At 34.5% G+C, this 22554-nt stretch overlaps 1 protein-coding gene and 1 pseudogene across 1 annotated transcript; both read right to left on the bottom strand.

The window, feature by feature from the left end:
* Positions 1-13518: 13518 nt before the first annotated feature.
* Positions 13519-14924, bottom strand: LOC107021889 (annotated as a pseudogene).
* Positions 14925-19277: 4353 nt separating this feature from the next.
* Positions 19278-20803, bottom strand: LOC107021877 (uncharacterized mitochondrial protein AtMg00810-like). Its single transcript, XM_015222601.1, has 3 exons — positions 20587-20803; positions 19783-20173; positions 19278-19725 (listed from the first exon to the last, which is right to left on the bottom strand). Exons 1-3 carry the CDS (start codon positions 20801-20803, stop codon positions 19278-19280), a joined length of 1056 nt encoding a protein of 351 aa, XP_015078087.1.
* Between the last annotated feature and the right edge of the window lie 1751 nt (positions 20804-22554).

The raw sequence follows: 22554 nt of genomic DNA, 5'->3' as shown, positions 1-22554 counted from the left end.
AAGAATAAACTCTTATGAGGTCTAATAAATATTTTTTGAGGAACTTTCACATATAATCATTCAAAAAAGTCTAATTACTCTCCATTGCTATACTTTGATAATTACAATTCATAGCTACATATTATAAAGAGGAGAGAGGCGAGCGAGACTAGGAAAGAGAGGGCAAAGAGTGAGAGAGAGGTGAATTGTTATGTATATTGGTTAGATAATTGTATATTATACATATGTATCTGTATATATGACAAGAGAGATTGAGAGAGAGAGAGGAGAGAGGTGAGCGAGATTGAGGGAGGGAGGAGAGAGGCGAGCCAGATTGAGAGAGGAAGGAGAGAGGCGAGCGAGATTGGGAGAGAGAGGAGAGAGGAGAGTGAGATTGGGAGAGAGGAAAGCGAGAGATTGGGGGAGAGGTGAATAGTATATGTATATAGTTTAGATAATTGTATATTATACATATGGACTTGTATATATGGCAAGCGAGATTGCAAGAGAGAGAAGAGAGGAGAGAGGCGAGCAAGATAGGGCAAAGACTGGGAGAGAGGTAAATTTTATATATGGAGAGAGAGGTTAGATAATTGTATATTATACATATGTATTTGTATATTCTTGTGAGTTATACATATACAAAAGTGACTTATTATACAAACTCGAAGTTAGCCCACATATTAATGTATAATGTTAGTCACCAGTGATAAATATAGCAAACTATAACTATGATGAATAATTAACTAGTATAAATTTGCTTAACCGCGTAATTTTCCTATATTTTTATGTTAAGCACCTTATTATTAGTGATGGGCTTTCATTATTCAAAAACTAAAAAGATATAAACTATATACTTCTAAAAATAAGATCCTAGTAACATGGACTATCCTCGGGAAAAGTATGTCACGATCAAATCCAATCATGATGACGTCTATCATAAACCCCAAATAGGAAAGCCAAACCCAATGCAATAAGGAATAAAATTAAGACTAAAATATAATTACACAAAAGCATATTAGACTTAAAATAGGAACATGACATATATATGTACGGAAAGATACAAAATATACAATAAAGCTCGAAAGTGACTAAGAAAAATGAATATACATAAGAACAAAATCTTGAACATGGTGACTGTAGTACAAGAGAGTCTAAGTCTAGAAAAGTACTATATCTAACAATTTTATCTAATCAAAATATAAAATACATAGACAATACAAAAGAGGGAAAGCAACAAGTCTCCGAACCCCAAGAGCTCACTACAATTTAATCAGCAACATACATGAGAGATAATAAATCAGTCAGGGTGAATTGTACTAGAAACTTCATCAGAACAATATGCGTAACTGCAATATGATTACCAACAGATACTCAATAAGTATCATAGGCTAATTGAGATTAGATAGAAACTATACTAATGAGAGGTATGAAAGTACTACCAGTAAAAATGAGAATTAAATTGAAACATGTTCATACTAGTGATAGTAAAAGATAATATAATAATAAGCAATCACAATCCCCAACTAGTAAATCACAGACACACATGTAATGTAGGATGCCAACATACACGTAGCGAATTTTAGTTGTTACTTATCTTTACCTATTGACTTCAAAACTAGATCATGCTAGTTTGTTTTGAATTTCAAAATCAATCGAGGTTGATCTCGTATTTCATTCCGTATGGTTCGATCTCGACCTCCAAAGTTAAATATTATTTTTCATATGACCACTTATTCTCAAAAAATAAGACATCGTCGAAAATTAATCAATTGTCAAAGAGGCGATTTTGGGAGAGGATTTAGTAACAACTAAAAGTCCCAATATTAAGAAACAAAACAGGGAATCAACGTCAATAGAATCTACCATATTTAAAAAAGACTAAGGTAGTGCATTATGATGGGTTTTCAAGTCAATAGGTAAATATTAATCGCATCTGAATTGATTAAAACATAAATATTATATTATTTTGTCTAGGCTACATTTATATTCTCTCAAACCATCAAACATATGTTCCTTGGATTCTATCAAATCCCAAGACCTTTATTAATATATTTAAATATATGATAAAAGAAGTTGATTCTAAAATATATATTTAATCAAGTAGAACTTCCAAAAGAGTTATAAATCTGTCAGAATTGAGTGTCAACATTCACCGACAATTTGCTGAGCGACTCTACAAATTCCTTGAAATGCTCATTTCGTTATTCTATATTTCCCTTTGAGGATAGGGAATAGGTCACTTAGACCTCATTTGTTTGCACTTAATGCAGGTATGAATTTTAATCATTCAGATTCAGTCCATTAAGTACGTTTGGTTTTTAGGTTTAATCTGAATAATTCAGATTCAACTCATTAAGTTCATTTGTTTAGTTTTTTAAATAGCATCTTAATGGGTTTGAAGATGTTTGAATGAATCAGATATATAGGAGTTTATTAACAACATTTAGACTCATTTGATAACTTATTAAATAATAAATCACCGCTTCTCTGATTTAGACGTGCCTTTTTATGTCATAACTTAAAACTTTTCTTTCTATCTTTTCTCAATCAAACACCATTTTTTTCCGCTTGAACTTGTAACTTTCATAAATCATTTCTAGTATTTTTTTTATTAATAATTTTCTTGTATTGACGTGTGTCAAGAGCAGTGCTTGCAATAATATTTTTGGTGTGTTGTTGTTATCAAGATTTTGAATGAAAAAGTAGTACTGCAAATTATGATTATCAAAACTTTTAAATCACTTTTTTACCAAAGTGATATATTTTGTTGAAATGAAAATTTTATAATATTTTATTAATATAATGTTCAATATCACTTGCACATTGAGTAATTGAAAACAAACAACATTAATTATTTAGTATTCAGATTTGGAGACAACATCTTAATATTCAGATGTATATTCAGATAAAAACACCGAAAATTAATACATATCTTAATATCAAATGTGTATTTAGATTTAGAACTCTTAATCTTAATAAAAAACGGCTTAGGCTCGTCTCCCTTAGTGGATTTATCCCCTATTTCTTCTTCAACATCAACTGTTAATTTAGGACGATTAGCTCCTTTATCTTCATCAACATTGATTTTGTTTTTTAGACAAATCTTCATCAACCTCTTTATTAGCACATTTATTTGGCATTACCTTGCGTCCTTCAATTTCCTTACCTCTCCTTGTGATTATCTCCATGCAATGAACATCATTCTTTGGTATTGAGAGTGTATCGGTTGTGAGTGTGCCCTTTGCTCTTGGATTCATTTGAGCTGATAGATGGTTCATTTGAGTATCTAAATACTTTATTGGAGTAGAGTGAGAGCTAACACTTTGAGTCAAATTCGAAACATCTCTTTTTATTTCTTTGACACCATTGTTCGCAGGCTCATCTCTTTTGAGAACTCTATTCAACATCTTCTCAATTTCTGAACCATCCGGGTCACCACACTAGCATGATTTTGGGGAGCATAGACTTTTTGAGGAGAATCACGGTCTCTCCAACCATGATTGTTTTCTTGAGGAAGCCAAAGACCTAGGTGTGTCCCTTGGTTGCCCATCAATAATTTGACCCTAGGTTTTCCAAGTATCTAATATATTTATCAAGTTGGTGTTTAGCAAGCTCCTTACAGAAGGTAGTTCAGCTTGATAACTCGATAAGCTATATTGACAGAGCAAAACCACTCTTTCAAAGGTGGGATCAATCCCAACCTATTCTTCTTAGCCTAACAATCTATTCGTGGAAGTAAATTATCCAAAAAGTCTCCTTACTAGACCTAAAGAAGAGACCCATGTTGGTCCCTATGGGACATCAGCTCCTTTCTTGATATGCTTTTTGTCTTCAAAACCATCAAACTTGTTTGAACTACTTTTATCCCTATCTCTTTGCGACATTATATAAGAAATACACATTATAAAAATAAAATATTTTATAGTTTTTAGAATTTATTATTGAGTCTAGCGATGTGGAAGATAGTTAACAGTATTAAAAGCGTGTTGATTAGAGTTAGTTAGAAATACATTTAGAAGTTTATTTTAGCACTTGTATATAAGTAGCTTGTACTTCATTTTGATGAACATAACAATGATGAATGGAATGCTTCCTTCTTCTTTCTCTTAAACTATTTTCTCATCTCAATAAGTTGTTCAAATAGCACAGCTCTAAATCCATGGTGTAATCTGTGGTAGCTGATTTTACATGGTATTAGAACTTCTGATCTATTCTTCCACATAATTTTTTTCTCTTTTTTTCTGCTCTTCTCTTAGTCTGGAGTACAACGATCGAAGATGCCGCCTCAAGCACCTCCAGTTCAATCTCATACAACTTCTGTTCGAGTCGATTAGGCTATTGATCACAATGATCCTTTGTTTCTGCAACCTACAGATACTCTAGGTATCACTCTGATTGCACTCCAATTGACTGAGACCGAAAATTACGCCTTGTGGAGCAGATGCATGAAGATTTCTCTCCTTAGTAAGAATAAGTTAGGTTTCGTTGATGGAAGTTGTGTAAAATCTTCATACACTGGAGCATGACTCAATCGTTGGGAACGGTGCAATGCAATAGTTCTAACTTGGATCATGAATGTGGTTTCGAAGGAGTTGATGACTGGAGTTGCATACGCATTAAATTCTCGGAGAGTTTGGGAAAGCCTAAAGGAGAAATTCGATAAGGAAAACAGGTGGGGTCCTTTTATTTACACAAGGAAATTGCATTCCTTGCTCAAGGTAGTTCCACAGTTTCAGTCTACTTTTCAAAGCTGAGTAATATGTGGGATGAGTTTGATTCCTTGATTCCTCCATCTACATGCAACTGTGAAACCTTGGGAATCTTTACTGAGCATATACAAAAACACATAGTTTTTCAATTTCTCATAGGCTTGAATGATTCATACTCTAGGTCAAAGAGTCAGATTCTCATGATGCAGCCTCTACCTAGTTTAAATCAAATCTATGCTTTAGTCCTGCAAGAAGAGAGTTAAAGGTCTCTCACTAATGTCATGCCATCTTTGGAAATCACTGAAACCACTGTCTTGATGAGTAATAGATTTGCATCCAATAACAGATCAAAAAAATCTGATCTGTTTTGTGACTATTGCAGAAAACCTAGACATACTAGAGCAGTTTGTAGAAGATTGCTTGCTCATTCTAATGATAGAAACTTTCAGTCTTCCAGAGTCTATCAGCATGAGAATAGATATTATCAACTTGACAGGACTTATCAGAATCACAAACCAAAGGCACCACATTAATCTTATCCAAAGTCTGCGTTTAACTCTGTGACTTGAGGAATCATCTCATCAACCCACACAGGATACTCTATCACCTCTTTTTTCACCTGAACAATATTTCCAGATTCAGCAGATGGTTCAAAGAGGATTTATGGAGCTTGATATTGATTCCATGGCTAATAAAACTACTGTCAATTCTCCTGGTCCCTCTAACACTACATCTAGCTCAGGTACTCCTCTATCACTCCTCTCTAATTTAGAGAAGGTTTATTAGGTTGTCGATACCGGAGTTACCAGCCACATGGTTTCAACATTAGATATATTAACTGAGCCTCAATTATTGCCCAAAACTAGTCCAGTTTGCCTACCTAATGGTGAGCAATCCACCATTACACACAGAGGTAATGTAAAAATATTGACGTCACATAAACTTACAGATGTTCTCTGTATTCCCCATTTCAAGTTCAACTTGTTGTCTTTATCCAAATCCACTAAGGAATAAATTTTTGGTATCTTTTTATCCTGATTACTATGTGTTTCGGGCACATTGCAGTGGCAAAGTATTGGGATTTGATAGAGAACCGGGTGGTTTATATATTCTCAGTGATTTAGCTCAGTCAATTGCTCACTCTACTTCTGTTATTCCAAATGTTTTGTCTGCTGTCAAGGATACTGTAACACTTAGTACCTGGCTTCGAAGACTTGGACATATGCCAATTGGAGATATATTGAAGATGGATAATTTTTTACATTTTAAAGTAGTTAAACCCTATAGTTTTTGTCATGTGTGTCCTTTGGCTAGGCAGACCAAACTACCTTTTCCTCATAGTAATACTCAATCACATGTTGTTTTCGAACTTTTCCATGCTGATATATGGGGGCCTTATAAGGTACCAACCATTGATGGAAAAAGATATTTCCTGCCTGTTTTGATGATTTTTCAAGATTTACTTGGTCGTTTCTCATGAATTCTAAAGAAGAAACTTGTTGTATGTTAAAGTCTTTTGTTTCTATGATTCATACCCAATATGATGCTAAATTTAAGGTTCTCAAAACTGACAATGGGTCAAAATTCATTAACTCCATTGTCCATGGTTTCCTGAATGCTTAGGGGATCATTCATCAAACCACATGCATTTACACACCACAACAAATTGGTGTGGTGGAGAGGAGACATAGATATATACTGGAGATAGCTAGGTCCTTAGGATTTGAGGCTGCCAATCATATATCTTTTTGGGGTGATTGCGTTCTTATAGTCGTACATATCATCAATAGAATTCCATCATTTTTCATAGGAAACAAATCTCCTTCTGAGATCTTTTTAACACGTCTCCTTTCTTAGATCGTCTTAAAGTCTTTGGTTTCCTAGCCTATGCAGTTAGTGTTGACCAAAAGGATAAATTTGCAGCCAGAGCTTTACTGTTACACCCCAACCCTAGGTGAGGCAGACAAGTACCCTACGAACACATTCTTTACAAGTAACCTATGATGAGAAAATAAACTACTATGCAGATTACTGATGAAAAGCTTTATATACAACACATTTTAACTAGCTGAACCAATACATGTGACAAAGTGAAACTATTAATACATTTGATAGCTTTACAATGTCTACAAAGCCTCTTTTGGAATCCATTCTATGAAAATATGGATAGTAAAGACTCGGCAAAGCCCTGAATCAACCTGGATCTCACCAACAACAGTTGAGTATAATGTGCTTCTATTGGGGAGATCTACTTCTGAATACTTGTACTTGCAGCATGAAATGCAGCGCCCCAATAAGGGATGTCGGTACAAAAAAATATACTAAATATGTAAGGCATATATGTGACATGAGAGCTCAAGTGAAACCAAATACCAATAGATAAAGATTAGAGACCACCTTTGCTTATAATTGTGGAATTGTGTATGTTACATTCTTTTCTTTACTTTTTTGTGCGCTATAATTTTTGTAAGTCATATGACACAAATGAGAAGCTGATCAGTGGTAGGAGAGGATGACCCATGCTAGGCATTTTAACCCCTGGGATGTTGTCCTCATAATTCCAAAAATTAGGATCGGCCCATGCTAGGCTTTCGCCCCTGAGCGGCCACCCTTCCATACTAATTGTGATCGTCCATGCTAGGCTTTTGCCCCTGAGCTGCCACCCTTGTATACCAATTGGGATCGACCCATGCTAGTCTTTGCCCTTGGGCTGCCACCCATAATTATTCAAATTGCTTCACTTTGTTCTTTTTTAATCTTTGAGATTGTTGCTTAATGTTCATAACTCTTTTGAGACTGTACTTTGGATAATCATAACTCTTTTGATATTGTTCTTTTATTGATAATAACTCATTTTGTATTGGTGTTTTGGTGGTCATAATCATTGTTGAGATATGGAACTATGAACTAGTAGTAGAAGACATACGAATATGGACTAATGATAATGACAATGACGTGGGAAGCAAATGTGTCACCAACGTAATACTTCTTCTATGACTCAGTATGCATTTTTGACATCTCAAATTGAAGCACATACGAAGTGAAGACAAATAACTTTCAGCCTAGAGATTTGAACTCTATATGATAGCCAAATACTCACCAACTGATATCAAAGACAAGGTATACATGAATGTGGAACCCAGGAAGAGTGTGGACAAATTCAACTTAAGGACGGATACATATTCCAAGTAAGTACATACATATAAATGTACAATAGAGCAAGTAGACATCATGTGAGGCAAAATAATAGTCTAACATAATGGGAGAAATAACCAATAAAAGGAACACATGAACATGTGAAAATATGACATATATGATGGAATAGACTATTAAGCAAGTTGGCAAGATATGGGCAGATCGTGTATCCATCCTATAAACATATGTACCATGTGTAATCTAGGATCACTTTGACTTATATAAGGGAAATACGTGTCAGGGGTACTTTGACAATGAAACAAGTTTAAACCTTGCATGCTAACACTTGGTAGAGCAAACACACACATTTAGTAACAAACTCATTGTAGAGTGCTCACATTAATTATCTAAGGAGTACAAACTGCTTTTATGGATCAGTCATCACAATGAGTTAACCATCTTCCTTTCAGATTATTTATCTACAATGGAGTAAATAATAAAAATAATATTAGTTTCTAAACAAGTTTGGGCTACTTGATCAGACCAAAACAGTAATTGGCAGTATATCTATAATTGATCCCATCCATAGTTCTTCCCATCCATTTTCCCCTAATCATTTTTATAAGCTCCTTTGAAACACCTCAGGCTTCATCACGTTTAGAAAATAGTATTAAAGGAATGGCAGGAAGTAAGCTCTTGCAAAACTCAATTAAGTGGTGTATCACTACACTTTCAATGTTCTATCCTCTAACCAGTTTTCATGACTTCTCTACATATCCAGCCAGACCCTCTTATTTTTATGATACACAAAACAATCCCTAAGCCTCACAATGTGGAAATAGAAATATGAACTCATGACTTTCGATCAACATCCCGTGAATTCCAACTAACATTTAGATTCTCAAAACAAGCTCATAATAAATATTTAAGGGGACTTCACTCCGTGTCTGTCCCAACAAGCACTTCTTTCCTGAACATTCGCCAAGCTCACACAATATAGAGGCAACACTCCTCAATTCATTAACACATGCAAACTTCTACAAATAATTCAAGAACAAGAGAGGGATAGAAATTTCCACAGCTTACCTTGCTAGACAGAAACCTCACTTGCCAAGACTTGGATTCTTCAAGGTTTAGGTTGTCCTCTCTCACTTACCTTGATGTTAAATCAGATTATTCACTTGAATTCCTTGATATGGGAGATGTTCTACCAGATTGTACTTTTGAAACAATGGGTTTGCTTCAGATTTTAATGGTGAAGCTATAGACCAGAACTCTTGGAGCTTCCATGGCTTTGGGAGTAATTTCTGGAGAATAAGGCATATGAAGGAGATATGATAAGCTTGATGCTTTAGAGGCCCTTTTTGATGTTTTCCATTTAATAAATTGGGAAATAATATGGTCCTTTACTTTAAGCAAGCAGGTGTATCACCTCCTTAATTTCTGCCAAAAGTTTTTAAGTAGCTGCATCGACTACTTGTTCTTTTCACTTAAATTCAGTCCACATATTCTAAGTAGGTGCATCACCTACTTGGTCCTTTTAATTTAAAATTCAGTCCACTAATTCTAAGTAGGTGCATCACCTACTTGCTTCTTTTAACTTAACTTTCACTCCACTAATTCTAAGTAGGTGCATCACCTACTTTCCTTTTTCACTTAAAATGCAGTCCACTAATTCTAAGTAGGTACATCACCTACTTGTCACCCACTAGCATAGTTTAGTCATGCATGCACCTCAATTATTTTACACCATTTTCCCCATCTTAAATTCTTTACTAAACCGTAGCACTAATACATACTTGACCACTTTGACTTTTACATCGAATACCACCTTTTACTATCTCGAGTTTGAATTGTTTTTGAGTTCAGTTATTCGTATATGTGTCCGAAAGCATGGGGTATTACAACTTCAAAATATTCTATTGTCACCAGTCGCATAGGAACCAAGTCTATAACTATACCACAAGCAAATTTTTGAGCGACATATACATAGAATTAGTGCACGTAGAATACGGGGTGTTACATTTACCTGTTGTATTTTTAGGTTATTCTGCCGCTAAGAAAGATATAAGTTTTATGATTTACATTCAAAAAAATTCTGTTTAGCAAGGTTGTAATCTTCCATGAATCCATATTTCCCTTCAAACAAACGACTGCCAGTCCAGATCCCATTTTCCCTGTCATGGACTTTACTAATGCCTTAGTAGATGCTCATCTCCCAGTTCAGATGTCGACCATTATACCTACACCTACCACACCAGCAGAACCACTTGTTCCACGCCCACTAGTTCACTCTCTCAGGAACTCACACAGGACTAGAGTTGCTCCAAAATGGTTTATCTGACTATGTGGCTAACACATGTACATACCCTATGTCTAATTACTTGAGTTATACCTCTATATCCCCTACTTACTTTAGTTTCTTGCTTGCCCATACCTCTGAGGTGGAACCTAAGACTTACAATAAGGTTGTCAGGGATGATAGGTGGATTCTTGCAATGCAGCAAGAAATCACTGCTCTTGAGGAGAATGGTACATGGGATATTGTTGATTTGCCTCTAGGAAAAAATACAGTAGGTTGCAAGTGGGTTTTTAAGATTAAATATAAAGTTGATGGTTAGGTTGAGAGGTTCAAATCTCGGTTGGTTGCAAAGGGTTTTAATCAACAAAAAGGTCTTGATTATTCAGAGACTTTTTCACCAGTTGCTAAAATGGTGATTGTGCGGTCAATTCTTGATGTTCCAGCCTCCACACATTGGCACATCTTTCAGATGGATGTGTATAACGCCTTACTTCAAGGTGATTTAGATGAATAAGTCTATATGCAGATCCCTTCTAGTTTTTAGATGAAGAAGTCTATATGCAGATCCCTTCTGGTTTTCACAAAGATTCTGCTCGGAGAGTTTGCAAGCTCAAGAAATCATTATATGGCCTGAAACAAGCTTCTCGACAATGGAACTTAAAACTTACTGCTGCTTTATTGGATCTGGGATTTACTCAGAGCCATTTTGGTTATTCTCTTTTCACCCTCAATATTGATTCTGCTGTGACTATTGTATTGGTGTATGTTGATGATCTTCTCATTACTGACTTCCTATTGATCTGATGCAGTCCACTAAAATCAGTCTTCAACATAAGTTCAAAATGAAGGACTTAGGTGATTTGAAATTTTTTCTTGGGATTGAATTCTTTGGGAGTTCATCTGGAATTTTAATCAATCAACGGAAGTATGCCCTTGAATTGATTGTTGATTCAGGGCAAGGGGGAACTAAGCCTGCTTCTACACCTATTGACTTTAATCAAAGTCTCACTTCCAGTGAGTTTGATACAACAACAGGCAGCACAATTGAAGAGAAATTATTACTGATCCAAGAAGTTATCAAAGATTGATAGGCAGACTGCTATACCTTACTATTACTAGACCTGATATTGCCTATACCATTCAAGTTCTAAGTCAATTTATGCATAAGCCAAAGCAGTCTCATATGTTAGCAGCTATCAGAGTTATTAGGTACATTAAAAATGCCCCAGGTCTTGGTTCGCTCATGTCATCATGATCACCTCTCACAACTTAGTTGCACATTGTGACTCAGATTGGCAACTTGTCCACAGACCAGAAAGTCAGTTAGAGGTTATATGGTCAAGTTCAAAGAAACAGGAGACAATTTCACGAAGCTCAGCACAATTTGAATTCATAAGTAGCATGGCATCCACTGTGGCAGAAATTTCTTCGCTGGTAGGACTCTTCAAAGAGTTAGGTGTCTCTATTGTACAACCTATTAACCTATATTGTGATATGAAGGCTGCTATACAAATAGCAGCAAACCCAATCTTTCATGAGCGTACTAAACACACGACTGCCATTTTGTGAGGGAAAAAATACAAAAGGCTTAATCAAAACTCAGTATATAGGGAAAAGGAACAACCAATTGATTTACTCACCAAAGGTTTAGGAAGGGCGCAACATTACTATTTGCTCACCATGCTTGGAATGAAGAATGTATTTTTACCATTCAACTTGGGGGGAGTATTGAGTCTAGTGACGTGGAAGTTAGTTTAGATAGCCGTAACTAACTTATGATTTGTTACTTAGTGAACAATGTTAAAAGCTTGTTGATTAGAGTTAGTTAGAAATACATTTAGCAGTTTATTTTAGCACTTGTATATAAGTAGCTTGTACTTCATTTTGATGAACATAACAATGATGAATGGAATGCTTCCTTCTTCTTTCTCTGAAATTGTTCTCATCTCAATAAGTTGTTCAAATGTCTCAGCTCTAAATTCATGGTGTAATCCATGGGTAGCTGATTTTATATTTATCGCTTTCTTCATTCGTTATCATTTTAATAGAAGATTCGAAGTGATGCCTTGAGTTAATTTTAGATCATAATTATGATTAAATGCTTTAGTCAATATTTTATGTTATTATTGCAGGTATCGTAATGCTTTAGTTCGTGGAAATAAACAATGACCTTTTATGGGTATGACCTCTTATGAGTATGGACTATTTTCCTTATTCAAATATGTATTTATATGAGAAGTAATCTGAAAGACTAATCATTACTATTTCATAACCAAAAGGAAAAATATACATTTTTCATATAATAGTATTTGCTAAAATTAATAATAATTAAGGAAAAGTTGATGTTAAAAGTTTTCTTGTCGAAAGTAACATACTATTGACGACCAAATAGTTTTCTTTACTTTACATCTTTTAATGACCAAAATGATAATTAGCAAAAGGAAAATCCGATTACTGAAGAAAATATAATGACCAGATTTTTTTACTTTGCTGAAGGGTTTAACGACCAGATAAAAATTTGTAATGTACTTTTGACGCTGGAGCCTTTCATGCTTTGAATTTCGACTTGTAGCAATTGGAGTTTCCCTTAGTAAACGCCTTTTTTTATCTTTAATTATACCTGAAAGTCTTTAATACAATATTTTCTTTTTACTAATATAACATCAAAAAATAAGTAAAAAAATCACTCACATATTTTTCTTCCTATCAAACACAACATTATATTGAATGAATATTTAAGCAACATCATCCACTTTTTGGGAAAGTAAAGAGCACTCACTAAACTAATCCTTGTTCGAGGATATGCCGACGCGAATTCTATATACGCATCCTCAAATTTATAAAGTACATAATGATCCAGTTATCAAATGATGATTCGATGATAATTAATGCAGGATGTCTTGCATGAATTAGAGATGTATAGTCAAAAGCAAAGGGAATAAATTGTACGCTTTCTTTCGGTCACTAATTACTTATTCACTTCTGAATTAATATATCTATTAAAAAAATAATTATTGACATAGTAAGTTAACATTTATCGCTATTAATTATGAAGTTAATGAATTAAAAACTTATAATTTTCAAAATGTTTTATATTTTTCAAAATAATGAATTTAGGGTATAATAAATAAAAGAAATTATCATTTCTTGATGTGTTAAAATGGACAACTAATTATAGACAACTAAAAAGAAAAAAGTGGACAAGTCCCCATAGGGAGAACCAAATAATTACTCCCTCATGTGACAATTTTCGTTTTTCGAGAGTTAAACATCTTATGTTTGACCGAAAATTTGGCATGAAATCTTCAAATATTTTGAAATGAAATTTATACATTTATAAACTATACATAAAAAAATATTATAAGCCGCGATAATTGATGATTTAAAATATTTAAAGATTTATGAATAACTTATGATCAAAGATACATTTGTTTGAATCTCGAAATCTGAAATGATGGAGTATAAAATTCCTTTAACTAACAAGAATAATATATTTGACATAGATGGAAATGTGGTCTGAAATCAGGACCACTTGTTTTCTCTTTCTTGATAGAAATCAAGCTCTCTTTTCAAAGCATAGCTTCCCATGTGTTGGGAACACAAGACATATGAAGGTCCTTTATTTCATGGAAAAGCAGATTACAAGAGACAAGTGTTCCATCCTTGCTTTCTATCATTAGTTCTGTTTCATTCTTCCAAATTGATAATGGTGTCCTTATCAGAATCGGTCCAACTATTAATTCCTTTACCCATGATTCTCTAACGCCATACTTCTTCATTACCCATATATCAATCGATTGATCAACTAACACCTCTTGAGGAAAATTCACAGTAAAATGAATCAAAGCTAGAGCTTGATTTAACACAAAGAGACTCTCTCTTCCTTTCCTAGCTATACCTTCGGGATAGGGAAGTTTTTGGAACAAATCGGTATTGAAATGAAACGTAACGATGCAATTGCCACCTTCCTTAAGATACCCACACCAATGATAGGCGTTTTTAAACAATACATAAGAACAATGTAAGGGATGCATTATGCATTCTAGACCCTCAAGTTTTCTCCAACTATTTGTTCTAAAATTGTATACTGCTACCTTACTAATACGCTTTCTATAATTATCAAAATCTTCAAATTCATATTCATGACGGGGATATAGGATTCTAACCACCTTATAATCATTAGTGTTAGTGTCAAAAGGAGGGAGAATACTAGGAGGGAGTTCCTAAAACTCTCTTAATGTTGGGTTATACAAAATAATGCCCCTATAACTAGCAATGCAGACCATGCCGTTGCACATACCTGCAATGTTAACACCTAAATAATTATTCAAGTATTCTACATTTGATGTTATAGATTTGAATGCTTCATCATTTTAATGTAAGGATAGAATATTATTACCATTATAATAAATGGAATTGCTACTTTCCTCAATTTCGACGTATCGCTTAAGAAGTATGAAGTGATTTGAGAGAGAATCATAATTATAATGGATAAAGATGAAATCAGGATCTTTAATTAAAGAATACAAACTTTTAGATACACACTTTAATCTAATTAGTGATTTTGCTGGTAATCTCTTCAATATGTTTATCATCACGTCATCGAGAAGTTTGATAATACTTTTCTCCTCCACCTCTTCCATCCTCTAGAAATGACCTTTTGTCTATAATACATCATTTACAACTATTATGGGGATAGATTCATTCCATTGCCAAGCGATCATTTTTTTTAATTTAAAGTATTACCAAAATCTACATGCCGGAAAACTTTTGCAAGCGCTTTACCTAGGTATGCAATGATCCTATTTTATAGCAATCTTTTCAGGTCTATGACTATTTATTCAAAATAATTAGTTTTTCAATACATGGATTTCCGTGAATGTTGTTGTTGGTGTATAAATTTTGGTTTTCTTCCGCTTGTTCTTCTATTTGTATAATTTATTTGTTGTTTTGATTTTGTTTCTATCCTTACACCCATTACTTGTTGTTCGGGGTTACAATGCTAACCTATTGATAAGTTATAGTAGGTGTCATAATTACTCAAAAAATTGGATCGTGACACCCACATTGCTATCACTCATTATATTCTATCCATTGAATACATGAAAGACTTCTTCACCTATAAAGAATGATGTTTTTTCCGTTGTGTAGGGCAGGAGATGAAATATGATATGGGTGAAAAAGTATTATAGTATGAAGTAGTGAAAAAGAGAGTTGAGACAAAGAAAATATTTTAAGTCTTCAATTATATTCACAAAATAAAAGAGAGTAGTTATATGCTGAAGGAATGTGTTATTTTTGTGATCTTTTGTCATGACCTGAATTTGAGCCATAATGGGGTCTACTATAACCCCCGGTAGACAAACCTAAACCCAAAATATTTAAGTTGCATAAAATAACGATTTGAATAGAAATAATAAGTAAGCAAAACCGAGAATAGAATATCAAACACGAGTCATATATTAATATATAATACGATACAAAATATATTTAAAAAGGGGGGGGGGCTCAAAAGTGACCAAGATGACAAATTAACACAAGAACCAACCTTGGCCTTGGTGTCATCTATACATAAGCCACTAAGTATAGAAATGTTATGTATACAATAGAAAGGTCTAAATAAAATACAAAATACAAGTCAGTAAAAAAAAGGGAAAGCAACAAGTCTCTGAATGCCAGAAGCTCACCACGATCAAAGTCTGTGAAGGTCAAGGAAGATCCAACACTCAATGAGGGTGGCTCGTACAGGGAGATGCATAAAAAAAAGATGCAAAATGTAGTATCAATATCAAAATACGGGGTACTCAGTAGGCATCATCGATCGGCCGAACTCAAAAAGATCAAATGTATAAAGAGAAGTACGATGATACTAACATTTCAAGGATAGATTCTTAGGTACAACAACACCAAATACAAAGAAAGGCAAATCAATAGCAATAACTCAAACCCAAAGTATACCCAGATACAAGGTAAACATAAGCACACCAATAGTCAGGAAACATAATGAAATAATGCAAAAGATGAACTAATGAAAGTAAAAAGCCCCAAAGAAATCTCGAGTTGCCAAAAATGATGCCTCAGACTCAATAGTAGAGTACCAATAACTTGGATCTGTGTCAAAGGGCGCCTGAAATGATATCTCACAGAAAATGTGAAATATTTGATGGCATCCATTTCGAGAACATAGAATGTAAGAGAAATTAAAATGTGAAACAATACGTCGGCTCTTCTACTTGAAATATCCTTCAATTATGGAAGAAATCTGATTTTTAATACTCATGTTTTCCCTTCCCATCGTGCTCCGCCAATTCTTGTGCTCATGTCAACCAAGCCCTCAAGTGTCATAAATTTTCCATGGGGACATTGGGTTTGCTACATTATACAAAGTTTTGTTGGCGAAGCGGTGAATAATCTTTTCGACCATCTCACATGGTGATGGAAGTTCACCAAAGTTGTGGTACCACAACCTTCGAACTAGGCGTGCCTTCACCGATTCAATAAGGGGCTAATCTATTCAGCGAAACGATCTTTTGTTCTTTAATCTTGGCCAATTCAAGTTGATCTAAGGCTCTTTCGATCTCGGACCGATCCCCGGGCTCTTCTTCAGCCGCCGGAAGGCTTGGTTCTGTCGAAGAGCTAACACCCCTCCAACGACCTTACTTGATCCCGGTATTGTATAAATAACCTAGTTTTGTATTTATCGACATGCAAACACAAATAGTGGAATGTGTTGACACCCAATTTTTGGCCCTCCACAATTTAAATTAATCATCGACCTTCTTAAATTCTAAACAATTTGGCATAATTTACTTTATAGAATTCAAAAGTATTTTTGAAGTTATTTTAAATATTTTAGTCACTTTTTATAATTTTTAAATAATGTATATGTTTACATAATTATTTTTATAATTAGTACATTTTTTGAATATTCGAAAACCGTCTCAAATTTGTTTTTAATTGGATATTTTGTTTATTAGTTTGGCTTAATTATAGGATATATTTTGAGGTAGTTAGTTTATAATTAAGTTAATTATTTTATCTTGTTTAGATTAAAAAGCTCGTTAGTTAAATTATATTAATTCATCTTACTTAATTACTAGCCAAATTTATTTAAAAAAAACAATTTGGCTACATTCCTAATTTTCGTTGACTAAATTCGTAATGCAATTGACCACTCAATTCGGTTAAAAATTGTCAATCATTAGCCAAATCTCCCAAAACCATTTTGAGCCTTTCATCCAATACCCAGCTGACCCAGTACCTAATTGCAAGCCCCAATTCGGCAATTTCCAGATCCCAGCCCATTTCCTTTTACAATGACCCGACCCAACTCCAATTCAAAAGGAAACCCGGGGCTTTGAATTATTGGTGACAGTAAGGTGTCAAAATAAAGAGGCGGTTACATAAGTCTTAAGTATTGAGTGTAGGTGACAATTATGTGATTAAAGATTAAGGATTGTGGAGTTGCCCTCAAGTTTATAAGTTAATAGTTTGGTCCATTAAATTAAATGAAGGGTAAAAGGGTAAATCATTAAAACCTAAGTTAACCAATTTTGGTGAGAACCAAAATTGGGGGGAAGCCACTAGGGAGCTGTACCAAAAGGTAAATAAAATATTTTTCTCCCACCTCTAGTCGTATTCCTCTTCCTCCTACTTCTTCTTCTTCTTCATTCTTGCTTGCTTGCTTGCCTTTCCTCCCGTTCCCTTCATCTTCTTCTTCTTCTTCTTCTTCTTTTCATACATTGTTAGTCTTGGATGCTAGTCCTTGAGCTTTCTTCTTCTTCTTTTCTTCTTCTTGAATCAGATTTAGCTAACCTAATTAGTGGACCAAATTTCATTTTGTATCAATTGGAATCACTTCATAAGTGATTGGGGTCACACACCATTATTTTTATAAGAAAAATTAATTGTTTTGAAATCATTCATCATCATCTGGGTAGTTGCAATTTTTCAATATTTTGCATTTGCGTTTTCAACAGATGATTATATATGTTGCAACAAATTGGTTATTTCAATCACAATAGAATAAACACATTTGCGATATATGTCTTATACATTTTGTCACAACATGTGATTTATGTTTCGCAACAGAATAGTTATATCTAGCAACATATTTACATTTCACAACAGAATAGCTATATGTGGCAACATATAACCTACACATGTTGCCACATGTGATTTATTTTTAACAATAGAACAACTATTTGTAGCAACATATGACTTACATCTCGGCACAAGAATAGTCATATGTTGCAACAATGGACTTACACATGTTGCCACATGTGAATTATTTGTCACAACGTAACAATTATATGTAGCAACATATGACTTATATCTCGCCAGATAATAGTCATATGTAGCAACGTATGACTTACACATTTCTTCATTAGTACTAATTGGTTTTTTAATTAATTTCTTTAGGTACAATAATTGGAAAAATTATTTATAGGTATTGATAGTCGTTATAAATGGGCCGAGAAGAAAAATCGATATATTTGATGTTGGAAGGATAGTAAGAAATAAAGAGGGTCGGTACGGATGACTGTCGAAAGAAATATTTTGTATGATAATTTGATTTGGAAGGATGCTGGAACTTGATTTGTTGGGAGAAAGACCAATTTATTCACTGTTTATCAATTCTATCACTTCCGTTGTAAATTATATGTTGTGATTTAGAAATAGATGAAGTAGTTAAATTTCTATATTGATTAAATTTTCATGCGTGACAACATATATTATACATTTCTTGCAAAATGGGGAAAAATTATAGAATTCTCACATATATGTAAAGAATCAAGGATTGTATTGATAATTTACTGATTGAGTTACATACTCCTTATATAGGAGAAGAGTCATATAATAGCTACACTAGGAATCATAGAAGAGTCCTATACTAGCTCACTAGGAATCCTAATACAACACAAATATATTATTTACACCTTATCCTAGTCAACTACATCAGCTTTAGTTGTACAAAATATAGACTTGTACATAAATTAGGATTTAGTAGTCTAGTCCAAGTGTAACTCAAACTCTAACTCGCGAGACAGCTTCACAAAACCTGTTCCATCGAACATGTTCCTTTGACACGTTCCATCAGCTTCCTTCAACACTTCCCCTCAAGCTAGTGAGTGGAGCGACTGTAAGTCCTAGCTTGTGACGAAACTTAGCAAAAACATGTTTGGTTCTTTTGTTTGAATATCTTCTAGTTGATCCTTAGACCTCACAAACTGAGTAACAAGTTGTCCTCTGACCACCTTCTCACGAACAAAATGATAGTCCATTTCAACATGTTTAGTTCTAGCTTGCATAACTGGATTAACTATCATGTACAAAGCACTCATGTTGTCACAATACAATGTAGGTATAGATCGAAGAAATACCATAAGGTCATGAAGTAGATGCATGATCCATGTCATCTCTGAGGCAGTGGAGGCAAGTGCTCTATACTCGGCTTCAGCACTTGAGCGAGCAATTGTGGACTGTTTCTTGGAGGTCCAAGAAATACAGTTTGCACCTAGGTAGATGCTATAGCCTGTAGTAGATCTCCTAGTTGTGGTACAACCTCCCCAATCAGCATCTGAGTATCCATACAACCTACATGGTGATTGTGAAATAAGTCTAAGTCGAAAGTGCAAAGTGCCTTAGATGTACCTGAAAATCCTTTTTACACCTTGAAGATGTCCATTGTTTGGATTTTGCATAAATTGGCTTGCTAAATTCACAACATGTGTAATATCTGGTCTTGTGAGAATCAAGTATTGAAGGCTCCCTACTATCATTTTATAAAAGGATGTTTCAACAAGGCTTCCTACAGATTCATGTAGACCATGTTTTGGAGCCAAAGGAGTGGCTACAACCTTTGAAAAAGTCATTTCAGTATTGTCTAGCAGCTTAGAGACATACTTACTCTGGCTTAAGTGTATACTCCCATTAAAATACTTAACCACAACTCCAAGAAAGAAGTGTAAAGGGCCAAGATCTTTCATGGCAAATTTTTTCCCAAGTTGTCGAACCAATTCTGAGACATGCGATGGGTTGCTACCTGTGATAATAGTATCATCCACATATAACAAGAGAAATATGATTCCTTTGTGAGCTCTCAATGTAAATAATGAAGAATCTTCCTTACTACATATGAAGTCAAGGTGTAGGAGATGTATGCTAAACTTATCAATAAATCCACGAGGTTGACTAATGTACACCTCCTCTTGTAAGAACCCATGAAGGAAGGCATATTTGACATCAAGTTGTCTAACTTCACACCTTGAGCTGATGGCAATGGCTAGAACTACCCTAATAGTTGTTGCTTTAACCACAAGGCTAAAGGTTTCTTCAAAGTCTATGCCTTCAAGTTGAGAGAATCTCTTTGCCACAAGTCTGGCTTGTATTTATCTATTGTTCCATCAGCTTTTAGTTTGGTCTTGAACACCCATTTTGAGCCAACCAAATTTATACCAGGAGATTTGGGAACCAATATCCATGTCTTGTTAGAGTGTAAAGCATTGATTTCCTCCTGCATTGCTGCAAGCAAATGAGGTGACTCAAGTTCTTCCTTAATATTGTTTCGTTCCCTCAAAGTATCTTTGCTGCTATGAGCAACAAGTGATAAGTGATGTTTCTTCGCCTTGCGTGTAGTGATCATATGATGCCCTTTGGTGCATGAAGTACCCATCAACCAAAGTAGTTTAAGATTGATTGTCCACAGGTATATCAACTAAAGTGGTTGTTTGATCATGCTCAGTGACTGGACCTGTAAGTGCAATTTGTTCCTCAGTGTAACTGGCAGATTCAAAATCTGCAGCGTCACATTCAACATGTTCCTCAACATCTAATCTTGCGATTAAGTGGTCAGCAGAACTTTCATCATCAACAATTATAGGAGTAGGAGCAGTATTATCACCATTAATGTGTGTACTGGCAGCCTGTACTTTCCCTGAATCAACATCATGTGCCTGTAATTTAGAGAAAGATTCAACAAAAGTAGCAAGGTGAGGTGAGACATCAATGTTAGTTTGAGATTGATTTGGAGACACATAGGGTAATGTGTTTTCATCAAACACAACATGTCTGGATATGTAAAATCTCCTTGTAGATGGATGATAACATCTATATCCTTTGTGTAGGCTGTTATACCCTATGAACACACAAGGGTAAGTCTTTGGACTGAACTTGTTGCTACTCTTGATATATGGAATACATCTACACCCAAACACTTTTAGACCATTGTAATCAGGTTGTTCCCCATACAACTTAACAAACGGAGTCACCATCTTTAGAACTGAGGAAGGAAATCTATTTATAAGAAATACTGCAATGAGGAAAGCCTCAACCCATAGAAACAAAGGTAGGTTAGCATGAAGAAGTAGAGTTAAGCCAGTCTCCACAATATGCCTATGTTTTCCCTCTGCAACTCCTTTTTGTTCAGGTGTTTTAGGACATGAAATATGTCTCACAATTCCACAATCTTCCAAATGTTTGATTCTATTTGTATAAACTCGTCACCTTCATCACACTGAAAAATCTTAATTTCTTTAGAGAATTGTTTTTCCACAATTTTCTGAAATTTTACAAAGACCTCAAAGAATTCAGATTTCTTTTTCAGTGGATAAATTCATATATATCTCATGTGATCATCAAAAAAATGACATAATATTTCATATGTTGTGAAGATTCAATAGGAGAAGGTCCCCACAAGTCACAATGGATTTTTCAATAAAGGTTCTTTCTCAATTTTATTTCTCAAGCCAAATGAAAGTTTACAACTCTTTCCCAACTGACAACTAGAACAAACAGTAGGCATTTTATTTCAACTACTAATATTGATGCAACTATTACTATTCAAAATGTTTAAAGACTTCAAACTAGGATGTCCTAATCTAGTATGCCACATTTGTCTGACGTGTTCCAATCGTGTGCTGCAGTTAAAGCATAGAATTGTTATCTTCCAAGGCATAGAGTCCATTCCTTTTAGCTCCCTTGGCCAGCAGTGTCCTTGTCTTCTTATCCTTTACAACAAAGCTAGTTTTCAAATTTAAGAGTGCAACAATTATCTTTCGCAAGCTACTAACTGAGAGTAAATTCTTATTAATCTTAGGGACTACAAGAACTTCCTTCAATTTTAGACCTGATCTAGATGTGTTCCCAACATGTGTTATGTCTAACTTTGATACATTCCCAATAATAATTTTATCTGGTCCATTGTAGTGTTTAAGATCAGTTAGGATACTTGAGTTATGTGTCATATGACTACTTGCTCCTGACTCCACATACAAGGTGTCCTCAGCGTTTTGAAGATTAGTGGCAGCCAATGCTTGTGGTAGATCATCTGCGTCTTGGTAAGAGTAATCCCACCCGTAAAAACACTTAAGAGCAGTATGGTTATTCCTACCACAAATTTGACACGCATCAAAAAATTTCCTCTCA

This window comes from Solanum pennellii, chromosome 1 (assembly GCF_001406875.1).
Source record: "Solanum pennellii chromosome 1, SPENNV200".
NCBI classification, from domain to species: Eukaryota; Viridiplantae; Streptophyta; class Magnoliopsida; order Solanales; family Solanaceae; genus Solanum; species Solanum pennellii.
Note: the sequence above shows the minus strand (reverse complement) of the source record. Positions and strands in the feature narration are given on the sequence as shown.

Coding starts and splice junctions, on each gene's coding strand:
- LOC107021877 (XM_015222601.1), bottom strand. CDS start 20,803: ATGGGTACTTCATGCACCAAAGGGCATCATATGATCACTACACGCAAG. Junction 20,174..20,586: donor ATTGGTTCCCAAATCTCCTG/GTATAAATTTGG, acceptor CTATTATCACAG/GTAGCAACCCATCGCATGTC. Junction 19,726..19,782: donor GGTGTAAAAAGGATTTTCAG/GTACATCTAAGG, acceptor ATCACCATGTAG/GTTGTATGGATACTCAGATG.